The sequence below is a fragment of the Scardinius erythrophthalmus genome (assembly GCF_964197995.2).
Source record: "Scardinius erythrophthalmus genome assembly, chromosome: 7".
Lineage (NCBI taxonomy): Eukaryota > Metazoa > Chordata > Actinopteri > Cypriniformes > Leuciscidae > Scardinius > Scardinius erythrophthalmus.
The window spans coordinates 17,696,012-17,719,680 of record NC_138227.1 but is presented as its reverse complement, the minus strand read 5'-3'; the positions used below and the strand labels follow the sequence as shown (position 1 = coordinate 17,719,680).

Sequence of the window (23,669 nt, the reverse complement as noted above, 5' to 3'; positions counted from 1 at the left end):
AACAAGTTTACATGCACACCAGAACGCTGATAATTCACAAAAATCAGCTTATAGAAATAACCTGTTGGGCGGGTTTACATGCAAACCAATAACCTACAAAGCAAGTAAACCATGTTTGCCATAAAATTATTTATCTTTTATCAGTAAAATGATGATAGTTTTGTACAGTCTGAGGTTTTTGGGTCTCTTCTCTCTTAGTAATGAGAGTAGTCAAAGGTCTTACTCTTGAAAACTCTGTTTTTTTCAAGTTCAACCACATGCGGATTCATGCCATCTATACATTACACCCCATTGCCAAATCATAGAAAAATTCAGTTAAGACAGTTGTATTCATCTTAACAATACACAACAAATCAATATACAGAAAAACAGATTTCTAAAATAAGATATAGGCCACAAATCTGTGAGTAGGCTACAGTTTTCAAAACTGAACAGGGGATATTGTGTAATATCCAGTTACTGTAAGAAACTGTTCCAGCGGGTGGAGTTTACTGGTACTGAATATTACACAACATCACCTGTGTACCCTATAGCCTACTCCATTAACTGGAACAGATTTTCACTGGAACTGAATATTACACCCCAGCGGCCACCTTGATGTCAAAATTACGTCACAAAATAGGTCAAAAATGAAAGTCATATTGACGTCAAAGTGTCGATGTCAAATTGATGTTAAGATTTTGACCTCTGCTGATGTCATTTAGCCAAACAAAAAGGTGAAATACATGGCCGTACACTTATTACCAGCTTCACTTAAAACTAACCAGATTTACTTTATTTAATTTCCGGTTTAATGAAATCATATTTTGCATTTTAAAGTCACCATGATGGTGGTTAGCGTTTGCTTTATTTGTGCTCTTGACCTTTGACTCTTTGATATAAAATTTTCTCAGGCTGCTATAATTGTGTGTTTATAAAGCACAATTGTTGTAGCTAAAAAACCATGAGAAAATGAGATCAGGTGATGCTGGCTGTTTATTGATGATGATGGCGATATCATCATGTAATTGCCTGAATCCCTGATCTTATTCAGTGTCTAATGCTTTGATTATATAGGACTTGTGTTTTTAATGTTGTTTTATAATAGAAGCCATTTAATTTTACAGCATGAGAGCAATGTTGTTTATCAAATAATATAAAGGATTTTAAAAACATTTAGTGCATTAAACTTTTTCCTCGACATTATTACTTAGCCATCAAGAATCAGTGTATGACTCTCAACAATGGTGACAATCAATGAAATGCTTCATGCTGCAGTACATGCTGGGTACCACCAATCAAAACTCACCCTAATCTCCCAGCATGCATTGCGGCTTTAATACATTTTTGCAGCTGGAGTTGATCTGATTATCTGGATATTTTGTTTGATTGTCACCATTGTTGAGATTCATATGCTGTTTCTTGATGTCTGTGTGCCTCTAAGTAATGCCATAGATGAAAGGGTTTTGTGCACTAAATAGTTTTTAAAAAACAAGTATATTATTTGAGAAACAACACTGCTAGACATGCTGTAGAATCAAATGACTTCTATTATGAATAAAACAATATTAAATCCACAAGTCCTATATAATCAAAGCATTAGACACTGAATAAGATCAGGAATTCAGGCAATTACATGATGATATCGTCGTCATCATCAATAAACAGCCAACATCATTTGATCTCATTTTCTCATGGCTTTTTTAGCTACAACAATTTTGATTTATAAACACACAATTATAGAAGCCTGAGAAAATTTTATATCAAAGAGTCAAGGGTCAAGAGCACAACTAAAGCAAACGCTAACCACCATCATGGTGACTTTAAAATGCAAATGATTTCATTATCTGGTAAGTTTTAAGTGAAGCTGGTAATAAGTGTACGGCCATGCATTTCACCTTTTTGTTTGGTTTATTCCAACCAAAATTCAACGCCTGCCCAACGTTGGAGCTTGACGTCAAACAAACATTGGATTTAGACATCAACCCGACTTTCGTTTTCTACCAAAACATCTGACCGACGTTGTAGTCCATATCCTGTGCCTGCTGGGATCAACATAATGACATATTGACGTCAAATACATTTGAATTGACATCAAATATCAACAAAACATGATATCAAATAACATCGACACTTTGACGTCAATATGACTTTCATTTTTGACCTATTTCGTGATGTAATTTTGCTGGGACAACATCACCTGTGTAGCCTATAGCCTACTCCATTACCTGGAACAGATTTTCACTGGAACTGAATATTACATCCAAATATTGCTATGTAATCAATCAGCATATTGTTTGGTTAACTTCACCTATTGGAACAGTATTTAAAAATTTTTCACAAGAACTGAATATTACAAACAACTATTGCGAAAGAACGATTTACAAAACAACGATTGCGAAAGCGTGCACGGATTAGGCCTATGAATCTGTTCACTGTTTGTTCACAAAACCTTGTACATAGTTTTTTTTTTCTAGTTCTATTTTGTTGTGTTCCTTTTGAGCCACGGGGCGAAACGGGTATGGATTAAAAACCAAAGCAACTGTACGGTTTACAAATCTGAGCACAGACACTTTTTCTCTGGTACTTATGGCGTAGGATATTTATTTCCGTCAAGGTCAGGCTGCGATGTCAAATGTATTCCCAGGAATGAGTAATGCACTTTCCTCTTTTAAAGTTTTATAAAATAAGTAAGATATGGCTTGAATGGTTTAAAAGCATTAGCAAGAATAAAAGCGCATCATATAAATGTAACGCCATGCAGCCAAAGGATGACAGAAAAAAACGGATGCTGCGTTAATTGCGTTAAACATTTAGCCTACTTACCACTGAGTCTTTTCCCATTTTTACCAGTAACGCTTATTCAACTTCCCGCGTCTACTACCTGCGCAGATATCGACGGCACAGGTTGCCAGGTTGAGCTCACAAATGGGTTGAAATTTGTATGATGTGTTGAGTGCGCGAGTAGGATGGGTTTCATACGAGATCTGGCAACTGGACAACCTTGGAATAATATATTGATGTGATTATTAATATAACAACGTTTGGGCCATACAAATTACAGGGGTTTCACGGGGGAAATAACAAAACGGGAAGGGGGCGGGAGATGGGTGTGAAATACGGGAGACTCCCGGGGAAAACGGGAGTGTTGGCAGGTATGGCCTAGTACAACACAGGCTGCAATTATGCCACTATCAGTGAGAAAAGAGTCGAAACTCAAAATAGAATAGCAATTATCTTGAGAAATCACTTGGCTGTGAGAATTAATAAGGAGAGTCAGGTTAGATGGCTATTCTAAGGTATAAAAAGAAAACTGATAATGTGTTTCAAGATGAATTCTTGTCATCTATTTTGACACGGGAAGTAACAACTGAAAAGTTAAGAAAACAATATCTATTTGGTATCCAAGAGTGGAAATGATGAGTGTCTAGTAAAAAGGCTCAGCAGAAAATATTTTTTCCATTACTACAAATTATAAGCGGTGTGAATGAGACTCATGATTTGATTTTACAATAACACATTTTCTTTGTAGGAAGACTGATAACAGAAGGCTATTACACTCCACATGTGGCAAATTCAGCCAGGATGGTTTCTGTTCCAGACCGTCTGTCCTCTGTCCTTTGTGACAAAAACTCAAAATCTCACAAGCCGAGATAATTTATTCTATTAGTTAGAGAGTCGGTTATTGTGTTTCGCCGCACACGTTTCGTAGAGCTAACCTCCGCAAAATGAATCCAATCCCACAGCACAAACAGTCCAGAAGATGAGACACAGCAGTGACTGACACACAATTTCCAACGTGTCATCTCAATGCGACTGCAGGGGGGGGGGGGGGGGGGGATTCAGCTGGAGAGAAGGTTAATACTGACATTCCAGAGGCCACATCTCCATCAATTTAACTTTTGAATTCTTAGCATCAGCTTTTCAACTTGGACCAGCCTAGTGTTACTAGGATGCCATCTTAGGATGGGCATTTGAATATGAGGGTTAATAGTCAATATGAAAAGAACTTTAATTCATATAAAATGGACAAGAAAACCACTGTTTTGCAATTTTTGCAGCCACTACTCCAGGATTCAGTATCACATGATTCTTCATAAATCATTCTAATATGCTGATTTGGTGGAAACACATTTATGTATATCATAAATATATAATATGTAATTACATACTGCTACATACATACTACTGTGTGTGTGTGTGTGTGTGTGTGTGTGTGTGTGTGTGTGTGTAAACTCAAAAAAAAAAAAAAAAGAATAGAATACAATTAAATTTACAAATTTACAGAAAAAACCTTGCAAAGGTAACTTGCAATTTTATTTTTCAAACACAGCGTCAACAGAAATGCTAAAGTGTCATAGTTAACCTTCAAAAGGCCAATGATCAATTAGTATGTATATGTAGAATATGTAGAATCTGAGATTTGTTGCCTACATTGTAATAGATTTGTCTGTTGAATCGTAAGGAGTATGTCCACACAGAAAGCTAGGAAGAAACACCTATCGCCTTAAGACACCACACTAAGTTTCCATCCACACGTCCTGGGACCTCACTGACTAAATGAACATCAGACTAATGAAGTGGTTGAGAGGAACCCGACCTTTGTGACATTATCTCTCTTCACACATTTGTTTAAATACCCGCTCACAAGCTGTCGTATTAAAGCTTCATGAGGCCTGCTGCGTGCTGGACTTCGCTGTGAGGTGTTCTCATGAATAATTGAGGCAAATTTACCACAGGTTGAGATTCGAGTCTAAATGTGGGAGATCAATGAGATCGAAGCAGCGAAGAGCGAAGACACCAGCCGGAGGGTAAGACTTTCAACCCTGCCCTTACTGACGAATACATAGAAACACAAGATCTACTCATTACAGGGATGCTGATAAAGCAGTTCATATAAAAGCTGCCTGTGTCATACAAAGTTAAATGTCAGAGAGCACAGAAGAATGAAGTAAATTAACCACATCTAACATGATGTAAAATATGAAGACGGTTTTAACAAGCAAAACACATTTCTGATTATCATTGTAACAAATCATCGAAAACAGGATTCTGTTTTTATTTTTGTTGCTGTTTTGAAATGACACAATTTGATACACAATACAAAGTTACTATAGACCTTATGTAGCCCCGCCCCTTCTCAGCGCTGCGCTCATTGTCATTTGTCTTCCGGTTTGTATTTTTCACAGCGATCTTACTTATTTATCAATGAACGGCTCGTTTTAAAATCTTAAAAACATTACAATCCTCATGATAACTTTCCTTAACTTTACAATAAGTAAATCCACTTCACCAGCAAATTACTCCTCAACAGCGATGCCATTGAAATACACCACAAAAATAAGCGACCGCAAAAATGGAAGTTCAAAGACAATTTTCTAAAGACGGCTGTGCGCTTGTTTGTCTGGCGCATAAGGTCTATAGCAAAGGCGCAACATTGCTCTGTTTGAAAACTCCAACCAGCCCACATGGCAAACAGTGGCTAAACCAATGGTCTGAGTTTAGGACGGGGCTATTTGTCTGTTCAGCCAATGGCAGATGAGAGGAGTGTTTAGGGAAACCTGTTTGAAAAAAAAATATTTTTGCAACTCTGCTATATATATACATATGGATAAAATATATATGAATGTTAGTGAATATTGGGTTTAGTACAGGGTTATTATTGTTAAATACATTTTAAAAAGCTGAAATAACGCTGAAAATATAAATATAAACATTAGATGAAAAACTTAAACTAAGCAAATTAAAAATGTTGCCTTGGCAACTAACTGAAATAAGTTTAAACTATTATTTAAGTTAAATAATAAAGACAAATCATTAAAAAAATAAAATGGAAATAAGGTCCTGGTAGAAAATTATCAATGCCTTTTCTATTAAGTTTACAGATATTACCTTTAACCCTAAAAACACAACACAATGAAATGCGTAATTCAAAATAAGGGTAAATATTAATAAAATACTATAATAATTTAAAATGAATACCAAAAAATCCTTCATATATTAACATTAAAACAAATTAAAATATTTTTAAGGATTTCTCTTTGAGTGTGGTTTAGAAGAGTCTGTACTAACCTGAGATCTATAAAAATGTTTTCTGAAACCTGTTATAGATCAAATCCAATGTGTCCAAAATCCAATGATTTTTCTTGCTAACTCTGTTCATGTATTTTTGTATTCAGCACCATTATTTTGATGATGGCCATACATACGGCAGAAAAGTCACTTGACAGAAACAGATGAATGCACATTCCACTTATAAAGGTACAGCATTTTAATTCTGAGGGTCATAGAGAGGCTGGAAAATGGTGTTTGAAAATAAATTACAATATTTTTGGTGCAAGAAACTGTGTCTAACATAAATACAAGAGGCATAGTACAAGATGAATAGGACTTCAGAACATGAGCTATATAACATTGATACCAACCAAACATCATAAATCAAGGTTATGGTAATCTTACCTGAATAAAAAGACAACTCTGAAAAATATTGAAACCATATAAATAAGATTCATTTTACTTTCTCTTACTTGTGTTCAAATCAAAAACATCCTTCAAATAACCAGTGGTCCGTTTCTGTGCATCTGTTCTGTTCTGCTACATCCGTCAAGGTGATTCTTTTGTTCTAGGATGTATTCTATACAGCTAATGATTGAAACACATTCAGGACCATCAACCAGCTCTGATATTTTGCCTTTCAGTTACTGCCAGCATGATCCAGACGCAGCATTTGTTCCAGCTGCCTTTGAATCTAAGAGGTTGTTTATCAGCTCTATAGCCCACGTCGGCCTGCTTTCTCCCGATACCCATCAAGCCATCTCACTGCCCCTCTCTTGCATTCTTGTGCTCTCTCTCTCTCTCTCTCTCTCTCTCTCTCTCTCTCTCTCTCTCTCTCTCTCTCTCTCTCTCTCTCTCTCTCTCTCTCTCCTCTCTCTCCCTCTCTCTCCCTCCCTCTCTCCCTCCTATACAATTACAGCAGGCCTGTCTGAGGGCACCCACCGGACACAGTTAGCCTGAATGACAGGTAATGACACCCACTGAGAGATTGCCTTTTCCCAGGGCACAATATCGTCCACAGTAGGATGGCTGCATCATTGCACTGCCAGGAGAGGATGTCTCTCTCTCTCCTTCTCTCTCACTCTCTATCTATCTCGGCCGCCCCTTTCTCTATTGCGCCGTCGCCTGGCTTATAAAGAATGGCAGACTGTGGATTGATTCAAATAAATTAGAAAAATCTGTTGATCAGACACAGCGTTAGAATCTGTCCAAAGTTAAACCACAGGAACACAGCAACTGCTCCTGTAGTCACACAGGTCTATATTCAGGGTCAATTCAGTGACTGGTTTTAACACCAACTTAAAGCAACCACTGTTGTTTATCTTTGGCAATATGAGTTGTACAGCGGAAGTATTGGACTTCACGCTGCATGGGTGTTGGGTGTTAATTCAATGTATGGGCCAAGCCTGTTAGTGAATAAAAGTCGAAATAGTGATGTGAAATGTGAATGTTCCAGAAAAGTACAACATTATGTACTATGGTAATATCATGGTATTCCTTGCAGTACCTTGAAGTACCATGTAAATATTATAGTACATGAAAATGATAGCCATTCAATATCATAATGTCCACTACTGTTCAAAGTTTGGGGTTGGTTAGATTTTTTTAATAATGATTTGGAAAGAAGTCCCTCAGCTCACTAAGGCTGAATTTAGTTATATCTAGAATGCAGTAAAAACATACATTGACATCCGTCCCCTAATCAAGGCTCAACTCAGATGGAAAGGTAACTAGAATTGATACCATCCATGCTAAGATGCTTAAAGCAGACCTCACCACATTTGCCAGTGCTCACTGGCCTATTCAAGAACATCTGGATGACGAACATCATCCCTGAAGACTGGTCCAAAAGACTCATTATTAAGCCTCCAAAGAAGGTATCTCATTGTGGCATCACACTACCTTCAATGCCATCTAAAGTATTTAGCAGAATCCACCTGACAAGACTTGAAGTAGTAATCGGCATCAGGCTGAGACAAGAGCAAGCTGGTTTCAGGAAGGGGAGAGGTTGTGTAGACCAGATTTTTTTTAGCCTAGACCTTGATACCTTATGGAAGATCTTGTGTACAGAATCATTCAGAAGATGATTACACTGATTGAACTATGCTATCTGCAGTTAGAGTGTACAGTGTTTTCTATGGAAGTCAGGGGTACGACAAGGATGAATCATCTCACCAATCCTGTTCCTGGTAGGCATTGATTGGATCATGAGAGAGACAACATGGACAAGCCTAAAGGCATACAGTTGACTCTCTTTCAACAGCTTGAAGACTTTGATTTTGCAGACAACGTAGCTCTTTTGTCATCTATGCAATGTGCACCTACAAGAGAAACCAATAGACTGGGCAACTTTGCCAAGAAATTAGGCCTTAACATAAGCACTACCAAAAATCAAGTGATGCGAATCAACGGAAGATCTGACGAATCCATTATTCTGAAAGGAAGTCCAGGAGATCAAGGGCCATAGAATGAAATGACATGTGCATGTCCTTCGGATGGACCAGAACGCATCCCAAAAGTAGCTCAGGTTGGAGACCACCTGGGAAAAGGAAGCAAGGAAGGCTGAAAACAACATGGAGGAGGGCTGTTGAAGCAGAACTGAAAGAACTACACCTCTCATGGGGCAAAGCACAACATGCTGACAATGATACTGTAGAACAAAACAGAAGCAGAATGTCAGACTATGAGGCATAAGGAGGCATAACTGTTTTCTATTTCTATTCTGAAACATTATAAATGCCTATACCGTAACTTATTATCAATGTAATGTGCTTGTGCTGAATACAAGTGTTACATTACTGACCCCAAACTTTTGAATGGTAGTGTACTGTCAAAATACCAAGGTATCACCATCTGACACCATCATTGCACCATGGGACCGCCACAGTATCAAAGCCAACCAGTCAAAATCCAGGAATCCAGGAAAATAAAAAAAATTTCAAGGGAAATGAAATGTTAAAAATTAGAAACTGATGTGTTGAAGTGGAGCTGTCATAACTAGCCCAGATTTTCTCATTTTATATTGTATTCCTTGAGCTTGCAGCAGATGAAAACATATCATAAGAGCGGATCTGCAGTCTGACCTGAAGCTAAAGCACTGAACTTTTGTCAGGTTAGCACTGTATCCTCATATCCCACAGCTTCTTTCTCCAGTAAAGGCACTACAGAGACAGGGTTTATATGCCAAAGAAAGTGAGAGACATGTTAGCAAGTTTTACCTGTGCCAAGTGGTTCACAGCCCCGCAGTCATGTTTTAATTGAAATTTTATAGCTAGATATTTCTATAATTCTAGTCTAAATAGCTGAGAATAACTATATGAACATTTTAAGGTTTCATGGCACATTATGTTTTTTTTATATATTACATAACATATTTAAATGCAGTCATTAAGACTTTAATATAATTTACATTAAAAATGAATAACACAGAACAACATCATCCATAACCCTTAGTAAAATTAGAATCACCCCACATAATTAGGTTTTAAGAAATCAAACTATAATTAAAAAACATTAATTTGCCAGTTTAAGAACATTTCTTTTTATTAATTCTTTCATAATTATTGATGGTCAAAATCAGATTTGAATCATTACTTTAACAGTTCAACCCCAAACTATTTTGTGTTGCAAAACAATAAAATGCAATAATAATAACTGGATGAGACAATCCAATCCAGTAAGCTTATTTCAAAGAGCATTGTAACCATTAGAACTGCGTCTGAACAAACAGTGCTCATTCTGTATGTCCATATCTCCAAAAATACATGAATCTTTTATATAAAGAAAATCAATTCAGTTTATTTATTATTAATGTTTTTATTTAAATTCAATTTAAATTATTTTTGAGATTTTTGTGGGATGTAAAGGCAGAAGAACGTGTCTTGGTGATGTAACTGGAAAAGAAACAGAATGATATTCTTGAAATGTTGGTGTAAACAACAATGATAATAATTGTATTAATTCAATAATTTTTATATTATGCCAACATTTTTGTTTATTTCAGAAAAACAAACAGTGAGGTCATTTTGTTTAAAAATATATTTTTGTATAACTTTTGTACACCAAACTGTAACCAACATCCAAGAAGACATTTTTAAGCTCTACACTGTGGTGTAGGCAGAAGAAGACGAAGAAGGGTCATAAGTTCCAATGTAAACTTTTACTAACAATAGAAATTAATGTTTTAAAACTACTTGACATTGCATCACTTGACATTTTTAGCATGATTAAACATATAATTTGTGTGTGTGTGCGTGTGTGCATGCGCGTGTGTGTGTGTGTGTGTGTGTGTGTGTGTGTGTGTGTGTGTGTGTGTGTGTGTGTGTGTGTGTGTGTGTGTGTGTGTGTGTGTGTGTGTGTGTAAAATGGTATGTTCATATCTGCGACCAACATAAATTCAAATATTACATTTCTAAGAACTTGGCAATTCTCCTTTTTGTAATTTCAGACATGCGTATTTGCCATTGGCACTTTTACATTTACAAGTAATAAAAAACATTCTTTAATAACATTTTTACTACTCCCACGTGTATCAGCCTGGACAGGTAAAATAAACATTCATGTCAACCACCAGTGCCACAGACAAAGACACAAGGTCACTTCACACTCACACCCTCTGGGGAGAAATTCATTTCTAGACTACTTGGAGAGTTAAATAGCTGCACCTGTCGTGTTAAATGAATAGAGAAGGAGCTATATTGGTTCTGTTGGATGGCAGAAGTTGGCATGGGGGCTTGTCAGGTGCTTACATGTCCCTGTTACTGGTCCCATCTAGTGCACTGGTATCCTATATAGGTTATACCCTATACCCTATATAGGTTTATGTTACTGTATATTCAGATATAGCTATAAAGTATGAATCACTCTCTTTCAAAACAAAACCCCTGCAGACCTAAAAAATGACCTAGCAGCTTACCTTACCAGCTGATCCCGTTGAGTTATATCCTGCCTCTCACAGGAGACACACTCATGCATTGCACCTGCAGTGCATACATACTCTCACACTTTCTTATGTGCTTTAACAGACTGAAAGCAGCTACTGGTCACCATTTGAAGGTATATTAAAGCTGAGAGGGTCATCTACTTCTTAGACAAGAGTCAATCAGCTCTCTCCGGCTGCTATCTCGATTGCACATTAGGTCATGTCTGAATGGAATTTTAGAAGCGGAAGGTGACAGTGATGGCGGTCTGAGATATTATCGGGTACCGAATGAGTGGGGCAAAATGTACTATCCAAAGGAAAATCTATAAATTTCCTTTTTCTTGTTGTGTTATGAACGCTCGCTTGTACTTAGAGATTGAGAGGGAAGGGAAGGTGGCAGCATTGATTTTTCTTTACATCCTCATAGTTTATTATATCGGAGGCCGACAAACACGCACACCATCAATTATTCAATACACATGAGAAAAAAGTCATGGAAGCAATTCAAACTCTGTAACTTACAGCTTATCATTTTATAGCCAGACAGAAAAAATCATTCACAAACACTTCCGGATATATAAAAGCATTTCTTGTATTTGATTGGGAAAGAATTATCACGAGCCAGAATCGAAGCCACAGCTCCAACACCAAAACTTTTTTGTTAATTTTATTTGTTTATTTGTCTGATAGCTCCAGTTAGTTCTGCAGGAATTTCCTGAATAAAGTCGTAACATATTGGAACTAGCGACAAATCTTTTCTTTCATATCGTGACGTGCATCTGCGTGAAATGGATCATCGAAAAAAAAAAATGTAAAGCAGGGACTACGTTTTTCATTGGATGTAATGCCGAGTTCACACTGCACCATTTTCATAGTCAGGTCACTGTTCTTTTCACACTACACGATCTGGGGATAACATTCAATTGCTGCTGTGTTCACACTGCACGATGGATCTGCGACAGGGGGTTTCACACTGCATGACTTTACAAAAGAAAGAATCGGCAACAACTTCTGTCAGGTCTACATTTCACAACCAAACACACGCGAAAAGTGAAAAGGAAATAACGCAAGATCACGCGTGCGTGAGACCGGAGTTCTCGTGCAAGACTGAAATTGTTGTTAAAAATGATAGCCTGCAAGAAGATTTGTGATCCAAATTGTCTGTGCCCTGATTTGCAGTGAAAAGGAGAAAAACAAAAACAAATTATGCAGGAGGAAATGGTTGGGGAGACGAGGAGAGCAAGGATTGTGTGTTCTGCAAAGAGAGTTGGTGCTTTGTTTCTGTTTTTTATAATTGTAAATATATCTATTAAAACACTGATATTCTGTGGCCTATACTATGTAGCCGGTTTAGGTGGCTAGCCAGGTATGTTTCATGTTTTAGTTTGTGCCAACCCTGGGTTTTAGGCACCAAGAAAGTGATTTGGCTTTTAGCAGCGTTCATCGCCATAGTAACTAACGCTCCACGGCTAACCTGGTCCGGGGCAGGTTATGTTCCAGGTAAGAGGTTGCAAACCGAACTTAGACCAATCAGCTGTGAGCAAAGGATTAAAGGATTAAAGGTCACTACATGTGATTTTTAAAGACAAAATCGTCTGGCTTTTAGTAATGCTTATTTAGAATAATATTTTGTATGATTTAGATATTATTTATGTAATTATTATACCCTTAATCGATCACACATGAACAATTTTAGTTCATAAATTATTATTATGCAGAGTTTAAATGAATAAATATATAAAGGTAATATAAATACGCTTTTGGATAAATATATAAAGATAATATAAATACGCTTTAGAATCAATAGATGAAGCTATAAAATGACTACATGTGAGCTTACATGTTCAATTCTCTCTATACCTTTATCAACTGTATAAACTACACTGATATACAGTAGCGAGAATTTTTCTTTTAGTTGTCCTCTTTCATAGACAGCTATTTTCTTCTTCTGTGTAAATTTGTTTAAATTCATAATATTTTAATACTTTTATTTTATAAGTGAATTGCGCTGCTTCTCTCACAAGAAATTAATTTCAGTGAGTTTTGAATAGGCTTGTTTGAGATGCGCCTTGCCTCGGCTGAAATGTAGGCAAGAGTAGGCGGCTGCAGTGAGGGGAGTGAAAAAAGTGCAGGCAAGACGGACAGATCTCTCTTCTCGCAGTGGATCAGACACCTGTGAGATCAAAGATGAATGTCGCGGGATTCACGCTTGTGCATGGTGTTGCTAATAAACTGGATGTAATTTAACTTCTGTTGCTTTTATATGAAAATAAATATAATGAACAAGACACCCAAAGTACTTGTTATTTAATTCCATTCCAAATACGTGTTTATCAATCATTTTTTCTGTATTTTTTTTTCTTTAATACATAGCCTACATGTGTTTATATATATTTTATAAAAATGACATCACATAACCCATAAAGAGATTGCACTGTCAGAGAATTTGGTGATATTCACACATCATTTATACACTTAAAACATGATATCAGAGTTTTAAAATCAAACATTTTAAAAGAGAACAATACATCACGGTTGTTTAAACCAATGAGCATTAAGCTGTGTCGTCAGCAAGTCATTTCCCATCATGCTTTTGATCAGCGCAGTCGATGGAGAGCAACTGATAGACACCAAAAAATAATCATTTACTCACCATCATGTTGTTTGACTATCTGTCCTTTGTAGAACACCAAAGAAATTTAGCTGAATGTCTGAGCTATTCTCTTCAAAACAAATAAAGCTACCATGCACCAAAAAGGACAAACAAGCAGCACAAAATCATTATAAAATTAGACCTCACAATTTGTAAATTTTTTCCCCTTAACTTAAATGGTTATAATTTAGAAATGCTTTGAATTCAGACCTAAGTTTGGTCTATTTTTAAATAAGACACTCAGCAGACTATTGCAGAAGTAAAAGCAGAAAAATAAAGCGTAAAAAAGTTTACATTTGAACTCTAATTGCTAAAATCAAAAATCAAAGCCATATGTCTAACCAAGTTGTCCTCCAAATTTTAAGTTGATATCACAAAAATTGAGCATGCTAAAAGGTTTAAAATGACCATTTCATGGTAACGCAATGTCGAATTATACCTAATTTATGATGATTACTAAAATATGAGATGTATAAAAAAGGTAATACAAAAGCACTCCAAGTGTCCCAGTACCAATACACTGACAGTTAACAGGCTATGAAGCCTGGTGTGAAGACCTGTACACATCCCAATTTGGGGACAAGTATCCAAACACCACATATCTGTTTGCCTGGCAATGTGATGCTATTTTGGCCTGACGCTTTCATTGTGCAAGCCATCCAGTGACATTCTGGGCCTGGAAGAGCAGCAGTGTTAAATATCATCTCCTGCAGAGAAGTCAGCATCCCGTCAACGTGCTGAGAAAGAAAAGACATTAATGCCGCCCTCACTATTTACACAAGCATCGACAGAGCCGCTTTGCATCAGAGTGGTAAAAACAGAAACCACACGTTTTAATTAATCGTCAAATAAACGAGACAGCAATAAACAGGGTTTGATCCGGAGGTGCTTTTGTAGGTGTAGGAGGTGAGGAGACATGGGAGAAGGAGGAGAGCAGCGGCGGTTAATTATCCAACTATACCCGTGTAAGTTGGGAGCGGTTTGTTCAGTGTTTGAATGACAAAGAAGATGACGGAGGCAAGCTCAGGAGAGGCGGCGATTGCATTGGCTGCTTAATAATTGATCTATGAAAGCAGGAGCTTGTTTCGTGTAGATGAGCACGCCGCCTCATCTGATCCCTGAGCCGCTGGAATCAGAGGGATTGTTTTTGTAATATGCCACGAATAAGCAGATCAATGCTCTTTTTACCGAGTGCAAACATCTCACAACCAAGCCTTACCACAGTGAATTAACATGCTTCACACTTGTACACACAACACATTCAAAAACCACACGCGTTCCCTTTACTAAATCAGCTGGAACTAAATTTACATTTTGCACTGCTCAATATGGCACCAGATAGATTAGATGGCATTCTCATCACCATTGAAAGCCCAGACCTACATTAAATGGGCTCTTTTTTTGCAATCTCTCCCTCCGTCTCGCTCTTTCTCTTTCGGTTCGCCTAGTCCGTGCAGTTCCAAACCATAATGAAGTCAGTTTAAACAGCTTTTGAACATTCATTTCCTTAATGAGGGGAAGGTCCTTTAATGCTTTTCTCCAGTGAGACAGGCTGTGTGGGTGCTAATAAACACGGCTCACAAAAACAACATCTCTTAACTGAGTATCTGAGACCTTCACTAATTTTTTGTTAGCATTTAATTATACTTCAGCATTATGACTGACATTATGAGCGCTCTTTCTGGGAGGATGTAATTGGAAGTAATTTTACATTAATGCTAAGTCTAAAGTGCAATACAACGCAGAGTATTGAAATATCTTGTGATCGACATAACTGCTTTAAACAGCCAAAGTGTATTCAAATAATTTACTTGAAATGCTGCAAAACCTTTGATAAACTGCATCATCTACTGCTCTCTGAACTGGATATTGAGTATTTATATGAGGGTGATAAAGCTATGGCTGATGTAATTTCTTCATTTCTAAAGGGATAGTTCACCCAAAAATGTTTTTTTGTTGATTACAAATTTTATTATTAGCATAACAATTCGGAATGCCTTGCTATTTGATTTGTTCCTCTTTTGAGCTAATGACAGTAGCACTCAAGCTTAATGAACTCCACAAGTTTGTGTAAAGTAAGTGATCCAGCATGATTTGAAATGATCATGTGACTCTTTGTTACAGATGGTCAGATGCTCTGGCTTCCATTAAACCACAAGATGGTATTTGGATCAATTCATTTGCACATTCAATTCTAAAGTCATATAAAATCTGAAAAATCCCTTAAAAACACCCTAAAACTTTTGGGATTTATTTCTAGGTTGAAATATTATTTTTTGAATCCTAGATTTTCAATGTGGCTTCAGACAGTATAAGTAAGCCAGTTTCCTTGAAAAGTGAACTGAATAGGAATCTTTATAGAGTGAGTGACCTCCATGAGTCAGACAGCTTCCTCCTCAGTGTTGCAAACCATTAATTGTTCTACAAGTCTTTGTTTACGACATCAACATAAAAAGCAGCGTTCATATGCTCATTCTCTTTTTCCAGTGTGTTAATTCTGGGAGTTACAGTCTGTCTTAAGGCAGCAAATCTGGTTTAGAACCCCATCACTTTAATTAACAGTGATTACAAATTACACCGTTCAGCGTGAGGACTAACGAGAGATCCAGGCCATCGATAGTGATGTGCTTTACAGCTTAAAAGCGGAAGACAATACTCACCTATTCTGAAGGAGAGCGGGCCACTGGTGGCGTTTCTCACCCACATGGCTAAGAAGAGCAGAGACGCCCAGGCTGCGAGCATCTTCTTTGACTCCTCATGGGTCCAGCCCTGGGGGTTTCCCTTCACACAGCCACCTGCCACACAGAACACAACAGAAGTATTTAGCACACACTTTTCAATCAAAGGAGTTACATACGCATATGGTACAATCGTTTATTGGTGGCAAAAATAAAATAAAATCTAGTTTATTTCACTATGGTAAAGCTTGCTAAACTTTTTTGGCTCCTAAAAACATTATAATTGGGTGCTTCTTCAACTAAAGGGCATTTTCTTTGGCCTTTTTAGAAAATAAATTTTCTTAAAACACATATTTTACACTTTTACTAATTAGTCAACAAACAACTAATGTCCAAAAGTGTATAATAATACAATTCAGGAGAACTTTGCTGTAATTGTTATGCTTTCTAAAAGTCATGAAGCATTTGCCCAACTATACTGTCATTTTCACCACTTTTTCACCATTTTCACCACCAGATATTGAGCTTAAAGGTAGGGTAGACAATTTTGGAGCAAATTGTCAATAGCAATCAATAAATAACAAGCTAGCTTCGAAAGCATAAGATCCCACCCTCCCTTCGGAGCGCTATCCAAAGCGCTCACATACAGTAAAAGTGATTGAAGTTGAAGAAAAACCTAATCATATAACCAATAAACTGTTTTGGAAACTACATACTGTAGGTTTCCTTCTCCTAAAAAGAATGTTCCAAGAAAATTACCCCAACATTGACTAAATGGGAACCATGCAATGATGTTCTGGTTTGCTAGCCATTTCAAATTGGCTGAATTTCAGGAAATAAATAAACTTCTATTCTGTGATATTTGTGAAACGCTCAGCTGCTTATTGCAACAATAGAGACAATGCAACTACAGTGTCTCTATGTCTAATTACATTAATGATTCATGTCACTACCAACATATGTTTCATACCAGCTGAATTATCCAAATATAATTAAAAAATAACAATCAGATTAGCCACTTGAATAAAACATGACTGATGCTTATCACATTTACAAAAGTACAGTATAGGTTCATTACTAGTTTAAAGGTGCAGTATGTAATATTGACAGCTAGCAGTTAAAATGGGTAATGAAGTCCAAATTCAAAATATTGGAGAGAGTTGATTCCTCCGAGTCCGCAGGTTGCCAGATTGAGGACACGCAACAGGAACGAGCGCAATTGACCATGGAAGGCGACGAGCCTGGCAATGTATGTTGTTCAGTTGAAATTTCCTCATTTTAAAATGCCTCTGGTCATAGCTTTATAGATGGATGCAGAGGATTTTAAGGTCGGGTAGAATCTGCAATCTCTGATCCAGTTTATTTGCTGGCAGTATTACAGCACAACGTCACACAAACCATGATATAAAGTTAAGGAAACTAAGCAAACGAGAACAATACATGTTTTCATCAGATGTAATGTTTGTTCAGTAGGCTCCATCAGATCTGGATGTGTTGGAGTGTTGAATATTCTGCCGAATTTGAACCACTGAATTTGCAGAAGCGAATTTGTAAAGTTAAATAAAATGGACCGAAAATTGCCTGTCGAATATTTTAGGTTGTATTTTTTTAACAGACTTTTGGAAGTGAAGTCTGGAAGGCGAATATGGATTATTGAATGCAATGCATTAAAATGCAAGACGTCTACTGTTCGATAATGTTACGAGAAAATACAGTAAGCTGTAAAATGCTTAGCTTACTTTAGAAGAAAAACATAAATCACATATATTGCTTTTACTTATAATGACACATCTAACACTGGCGATTATGTGACACAGCAGACGCTGTTTTTCTTCCTGAAGATTTAAATTCTTTCTAAGTACAAACGATGAATGTGAAATCCTTACAACCCATGTCTGTTGCATTTGCTTTGAAGATGCAGCTGCAAAAGCAGAAGATAAAAAGTTGGTCACGATACACATTTATTTTACTGAAATACTCCTGCTTTCTCAATAAATTCTTACTCATTACAACTTATCTTCTCTTGCTTATGCAGAGCATTTAAACACACACACACAAACACACACACATCAAGGATCAAGCAGCTAGACAGAGACTTCAAGAAAGGGTGTGCATCAGGAAACACATGCCTAATTCATTTATTGAAGCAGGATGTAATGACAATTAGAAATTGCATGCACATCCAAATCATTTTGCTCAAATGCAATTACAGCAAATCAACTTCAATGGTTTCGCATGGCCTGAGCAAAGCACTTTCAGCAGCAGAATACAGAACAGAGACAACATTTGTAGACACTTGTCTTTTTTTTTTTTTTTTTACTGCTGTACAGTTAATAAATGTCTATAATCTCATGCTGTTAAAATGGCTATGGGTTTTTCATTCTCTGAAATAATGAGCAGCAAAATAATAAGCCTAAAGTGTAAATATAAGTATTTCATGGATGTATTTATTTAATTTAATTTATTTTGATAATTCACCTAAAAATAAAAATTCTGTCATCATACTCACTGTCTTTTCATTTCCAATATGGGCCCTATAATACACCCAGCGCAATGCGACACAAGTGTTTTTTGCTAGTTGGTTAGTTTGTGAGGGTGAAATTAGCATAGAATATTCCACCGCTACATTCACTTTCGCCTCAACTGTCGTTTTGCTGTTTTTATAAAAAAAAACAAAAAAAACATAAACTAACGTAAAAGTCTGCTCTGCTCATCCAGCACGAGTTGCCGTCGCAATCAGTGAAGCAGGAATGACAGTTCATTGATCGTGTGACGATGGCGGATGATTCGTTGCGCAACAGAGCCTAAACGTCTGATAAATGTCCTATCTTGTAGAATGCACGCTTAGCACCTAGTTCCCTATACACAGAGTACGCGCGATCACGAATTTGAAAGTGAAAGTAAAACACAAACTCCCTGATGCGCGCAAATTAGGCTGCATACATACAATACTAGTCTGTATCCCAATACCCATCTCTGGACTGTGTAGTTGTGGCTCTGGTCTCTGTTTTGGTCTTTGTTTGCACTTTGAATATTGAGAGAGTAATGTAACGTCTTAAGGACAACAGACAAGGGAGGCTCCGTTTCTGAACTTACAATCGGAACGCAAGAACAACTAGAGACAAACGCACCAGTCTCGTTTCTCTCTGCCCGCCCTTTTCAAAACTCACCGCATTAACCCTATAACTTTCTTTCAATACATTTGATAATTCATACTCATAAAGTAGACCTGAAATTACATGTATTAGAAGATTATTAGTTAAAACATTCTCAAAATGCACCTGCATACTATTTTTCCAGTCATGAATTTTGTCACTGAGGATTTCTGAAAAATCTTGTCTCGTCTCGTTCTCGTGAACCCAATCTCGTGTCTTGTCTCGTGAGATAAGTGTCTCGTCACACCCCTATTGTTTAAATAGCAAATGCATTTGTGCCCATGGTCTGAAAACAAGGTGTGTTCAGGCACATTGATGCACGTTGCTATTTTGAGGCAACTGAAATTGACTGTGCCATTGACCAACAAAAACCTGGTCTAAAGTCAATGGTGCAGTATTTTTTTTTTTTTTTTTTAAAGGGCACATTAGTAATGAGCCTTTAGGTGGGTGCACAATGCGCATACACACTGCTTGTTACACACACAGGGACGCGCAGCACCACACAAACATGCCAAATATAAGGATTACATACATTTTCAAAGATTTTTTTTGTGTACGTAAAGATATGGTGGAATCCGGCTTGTCCCGTAGATGGTCTGTTGCACACTTTAACCTCGCACATGAGCAGATCTGTTTGCTCTCTGGAGAAGCGTTCAGTCTTTCTGCTTGCAAATTCCGGCAAGTAAATAGCAATCCACCATGGCGCGAGTGCAACTGGCTTTTAAAGGGAATGGGAGATGATACACTGATTGGTTTTTTGCACCTTACGCCCAAAACACACCCATTACCCATTTAGAGAAAAGGGACTCTTTTAGACCATGCGCCTGGCGCGCCGACCATTTTTTCCGACGTTAAACTAGCAAAAGTGGATTCAGACCATGCGCTTAGATCGTTAAAATAGGGCCCCTTGAATTGCTTTTCTTCTGTAGAACACAAAAGTTATTTTGAAATATGTTGGAATGTTGGATTTTTGGACCCCAGTGACTTTCATAGTATGGACAAAAACAGTTGAAACATTCTTCAAAACATCTTCTTTTGTGTTCCAAAGTCAATTTTCATTTTTGGGTGAATTATCCATTTAACACTTTTTCATGTGGTATTTCAGTGCAAAAATTTGAATTTTATCCATTATAAAACCCACAATCCAGTTGAACAAATCTCTAAGTTTGTTCTTGTTTTTTTTTTGTTTGTTTTGTTTTTCATCACAACCTTTTTTTCACCTCATTCACAAAAGTTAACACTTTTTAATCGATAAGAAAGTCACATTAAGAAACTCATCCTGGAAATACAGGAAGCGTTTTAATATGAACTGAGGCTGGAAATGTATCTGGCAAAAGGCTCCATTTAGGAACTGACAGGCAATTAAAAACATAGTAGAGACCCTGCAAACGCCACACAGCATACAATGTAGTCTTTTGACTATGAACAGAAGGATGAAAATAGAATGTGTTCCGTTTCTTACTCGTTTATGAAACTGTCATCACTCTGAAAGGAAAACATGTGAATCAGACCCGCTGTGTTTTCAATTCAAACCGCTAGCCTACCCATCTCTGCTCAGACAAGCCGTGCAGTGGATTTTTTCCCTGTTTTTTTCTCCCTTTAAACAAACACTGTTCAGAGAAAACCTGTAAATGGTGGAATGGCTAGTCATGGTGACATGGAAGATTTTCTCTTTTTTTTAACACAAATGAAAACTTTGGCTGGTCACATCTAATGTTTTGGTCCACTGGATTCTCGCTTGATTTTTTATTTTATTTTAATTATTATTATTTGTGTAATTCTTTTAATGTTTTGTGAGCTGATCAATCAAAATCAATAACTGATTCACTTAAAGGGATAGTTAATCCTGATCCTGTTTCTTTCTTCTATGGGAAAAAAAAAAGTCCATAAAATGAAAGTCAATAGGGTTCAAAATAAAACTTTGGGCCTATTGACTTCTCATTGTATTGAAAAAAATAAATAATAATAATGATAATAATAATAATAATAAAAAATTTCTTCTACAAAAGAAAGAAGGTCATACAGATTTGAAATAATATTTATTTTTGGAGGTTATGCACATACCTATAGAACCAATTCTTAATGCGCACGTGTATATTTTTCTTTTTAAGGCCATACTTTGTAAACTGCCTCCTTATTTATGTTCTCTTCTGACTCTTAAAGTCTCTACCAGGAAATGTAATCTTAGATCATATGGGCAAATCATGTATGATATCCCACGAACGCGAACTGTCTTCGGTGAAAGTGCTTTTAAAGTTTTTGCACCGTTTTCTTGGTATAAATTGCAGAATAAGCTCAAATTTGATTATTTACCGACAATGACACAATTTAAAATGAGGATAAAGAACTATTTGAGTACTAAATGCACATGTACTGTTACTGAGTGCTGCTGGTGAATATGTTGAGATGATGTTAAACTGCCAAAATGTCTTTTTCTGTTAAATGTTTGTATATGTATTTTTAAATGGAACTATTATTCTGCCGTCTTGGCCAGGACTCCCCTGAAAAAGAGATTCTGAATCTCAATGGGATTATTTCCTGGTAAAATAAAGGTAAATAAACGTGAACGCCATCAGCGTTTATCACAGTGTAATGATGCTGGAGAAAGCAGGTGGAAGTGAGGATCTATTTGCAGGATTTTAATAGAGAAACACGTAGTACATATAATAAAGAACACGAAGGACAAAAGAAACAAAACCACGAGCAGGACCGAACTAGAAGCACCCATACATGTACAACAACTGACAAAGTAACAAGTGAAACACAAGGGCTATAAATACACAGGGACCAACAAGCTAAACAAGATAACAAGGGGGTGTGGCTAATGAGAAACACCTGGGGATACTAATAAACTAGAAAAACTACAAAGGACTACAAAACTCAGCACAAGACAGGAAATGACAAAAGAACACACAAAACAAGTGGAACACAAGACAAGAATCATGACAGAGCCCCCCCTTTAAGGAGTGGATTCCAGACACTCCACAAAAAATAAATAAATGTCAAGGAGGGTGGTGGAGCAGAGGCGGAACGGGGGAGGGATGGAGGGCCAGGCCCGTGGAACGGCAGAGGACCTGGAGACTGCGGCAGTACGGGAGGCCAGAGCAGATCAGGCTGTGCAGTCGACCGGGGCGGAGCAGGCTGTGCAGGCGACCAGGGCGGAGCAGGCTGTGCAGGCGACCAGGGCGGAGCAGGCGGAGCAGGCTGTGCAGGCGACCAGGGCGGAGGCGACCCCTCAGGCGGCCAGGGCGGAGACGAACCCTCAGGCGGCCAGGGCGGAGGCGACCCCTCAGGCGGCCAGGGCGGAGGCGAACCCTCAGGCGGCCAGGGCGGAGGCGAACCCTCAGGCGGCCAGGGCGGAGGCGAACCCTCAGGCGGCCAGGGCGGAGGCGACCCCTCAGGCGGCCAGGGCGGAGGCGACCCCTCAGGCGGCCAGGGCGGAGGCGACCCCTCAGGCGGCCAGGGCGGAGACGAACCCTCAGGCGGCCAGGGCGGAGGCGAACCCTCAGGCGGCCAGGGCGGAGGCGAACCCTCAGGCGGCCAGGGCGGAGGCGAACCCTCAGGTGGCCATGGCGGAGACGACCCTTCGGGTGGCCACGGCGGTGAAGACCCCTCGGGCGGCCACGGCGGTGAAGACCCCTCGGGCAGCCACGGCGGTGAAGACCCCTCGGGTGGCCACGGCGGTGAAGACCCCTCGGGTGGCCACGGCGGAGAAGACCCTTCAGGTGGCCATGGCGGAGAAGACCCTTCGGGTGGCCATGGCGGAGAAGACCCTTCGGGTGGCCATGGTGGTGAAGACCCTTCGGGTGGCCACGGCGGAGAAGACCCTTCAGGTGGCCATGGTGGCGAAGACCCTTCAGGTGGCCATGGTGGTGAGGACCCCTCAGGCGGCCATGGCCCCTCGAGTGGCCAGGACGGAGCCCTATGCCCCCCCCCCAAAAAATACTTGGGAAAAGTCCCGGGTACCAGAGAGGGCTCGGTGCAGGGCAGCGATGAGGGCTCGGTACTGGGCAGATCCAGCGACGAGGGCTCAGTGCTGGGCAGATCCAGCGACGAGGGCTCGGTGCTGGACAGATCCAGCGACGAGGGCTCGGTGCTGGACAGATCCAGCGACGAGGGCTCGGTGCTGGGCAGATCCAGCGACGAGGGCTTTGTGCTGGGCAGATCCAACGATGAGGGCTTTGTGCTGGGCAGATCCAGCGATGAGGGCTTTGTGCTGGGCAGATCCA

General features: G+C 38.6%; 1 protein-coding gene across 1 annotated transcript in view; it reads right to left on the bottom strand.

Moving 5' to 3' along the window:
• The window catches only part of grik4 (glutamate receptor, ionotropic, kainate 4), a gene marked incomplete at its 5' end in the record, with an annotated part of 195,774 nt that extends 179,425 nt beyond the window's left edge, over positions 1-16,349 (bottom strand). Inside the window, one exon of the mRNA XM_081371082.1 lies at positions 16,268-16,349. Within this exon, the coding sequence (XP_081227208.1) occupies positions 16,268-16,349 (82 nt within the window). The remainder of the gene's footprint in view (positions 1-16,267) is intronic.
• Positions 16,350-23,669: the final 7,320 nt, after the last annotated feature.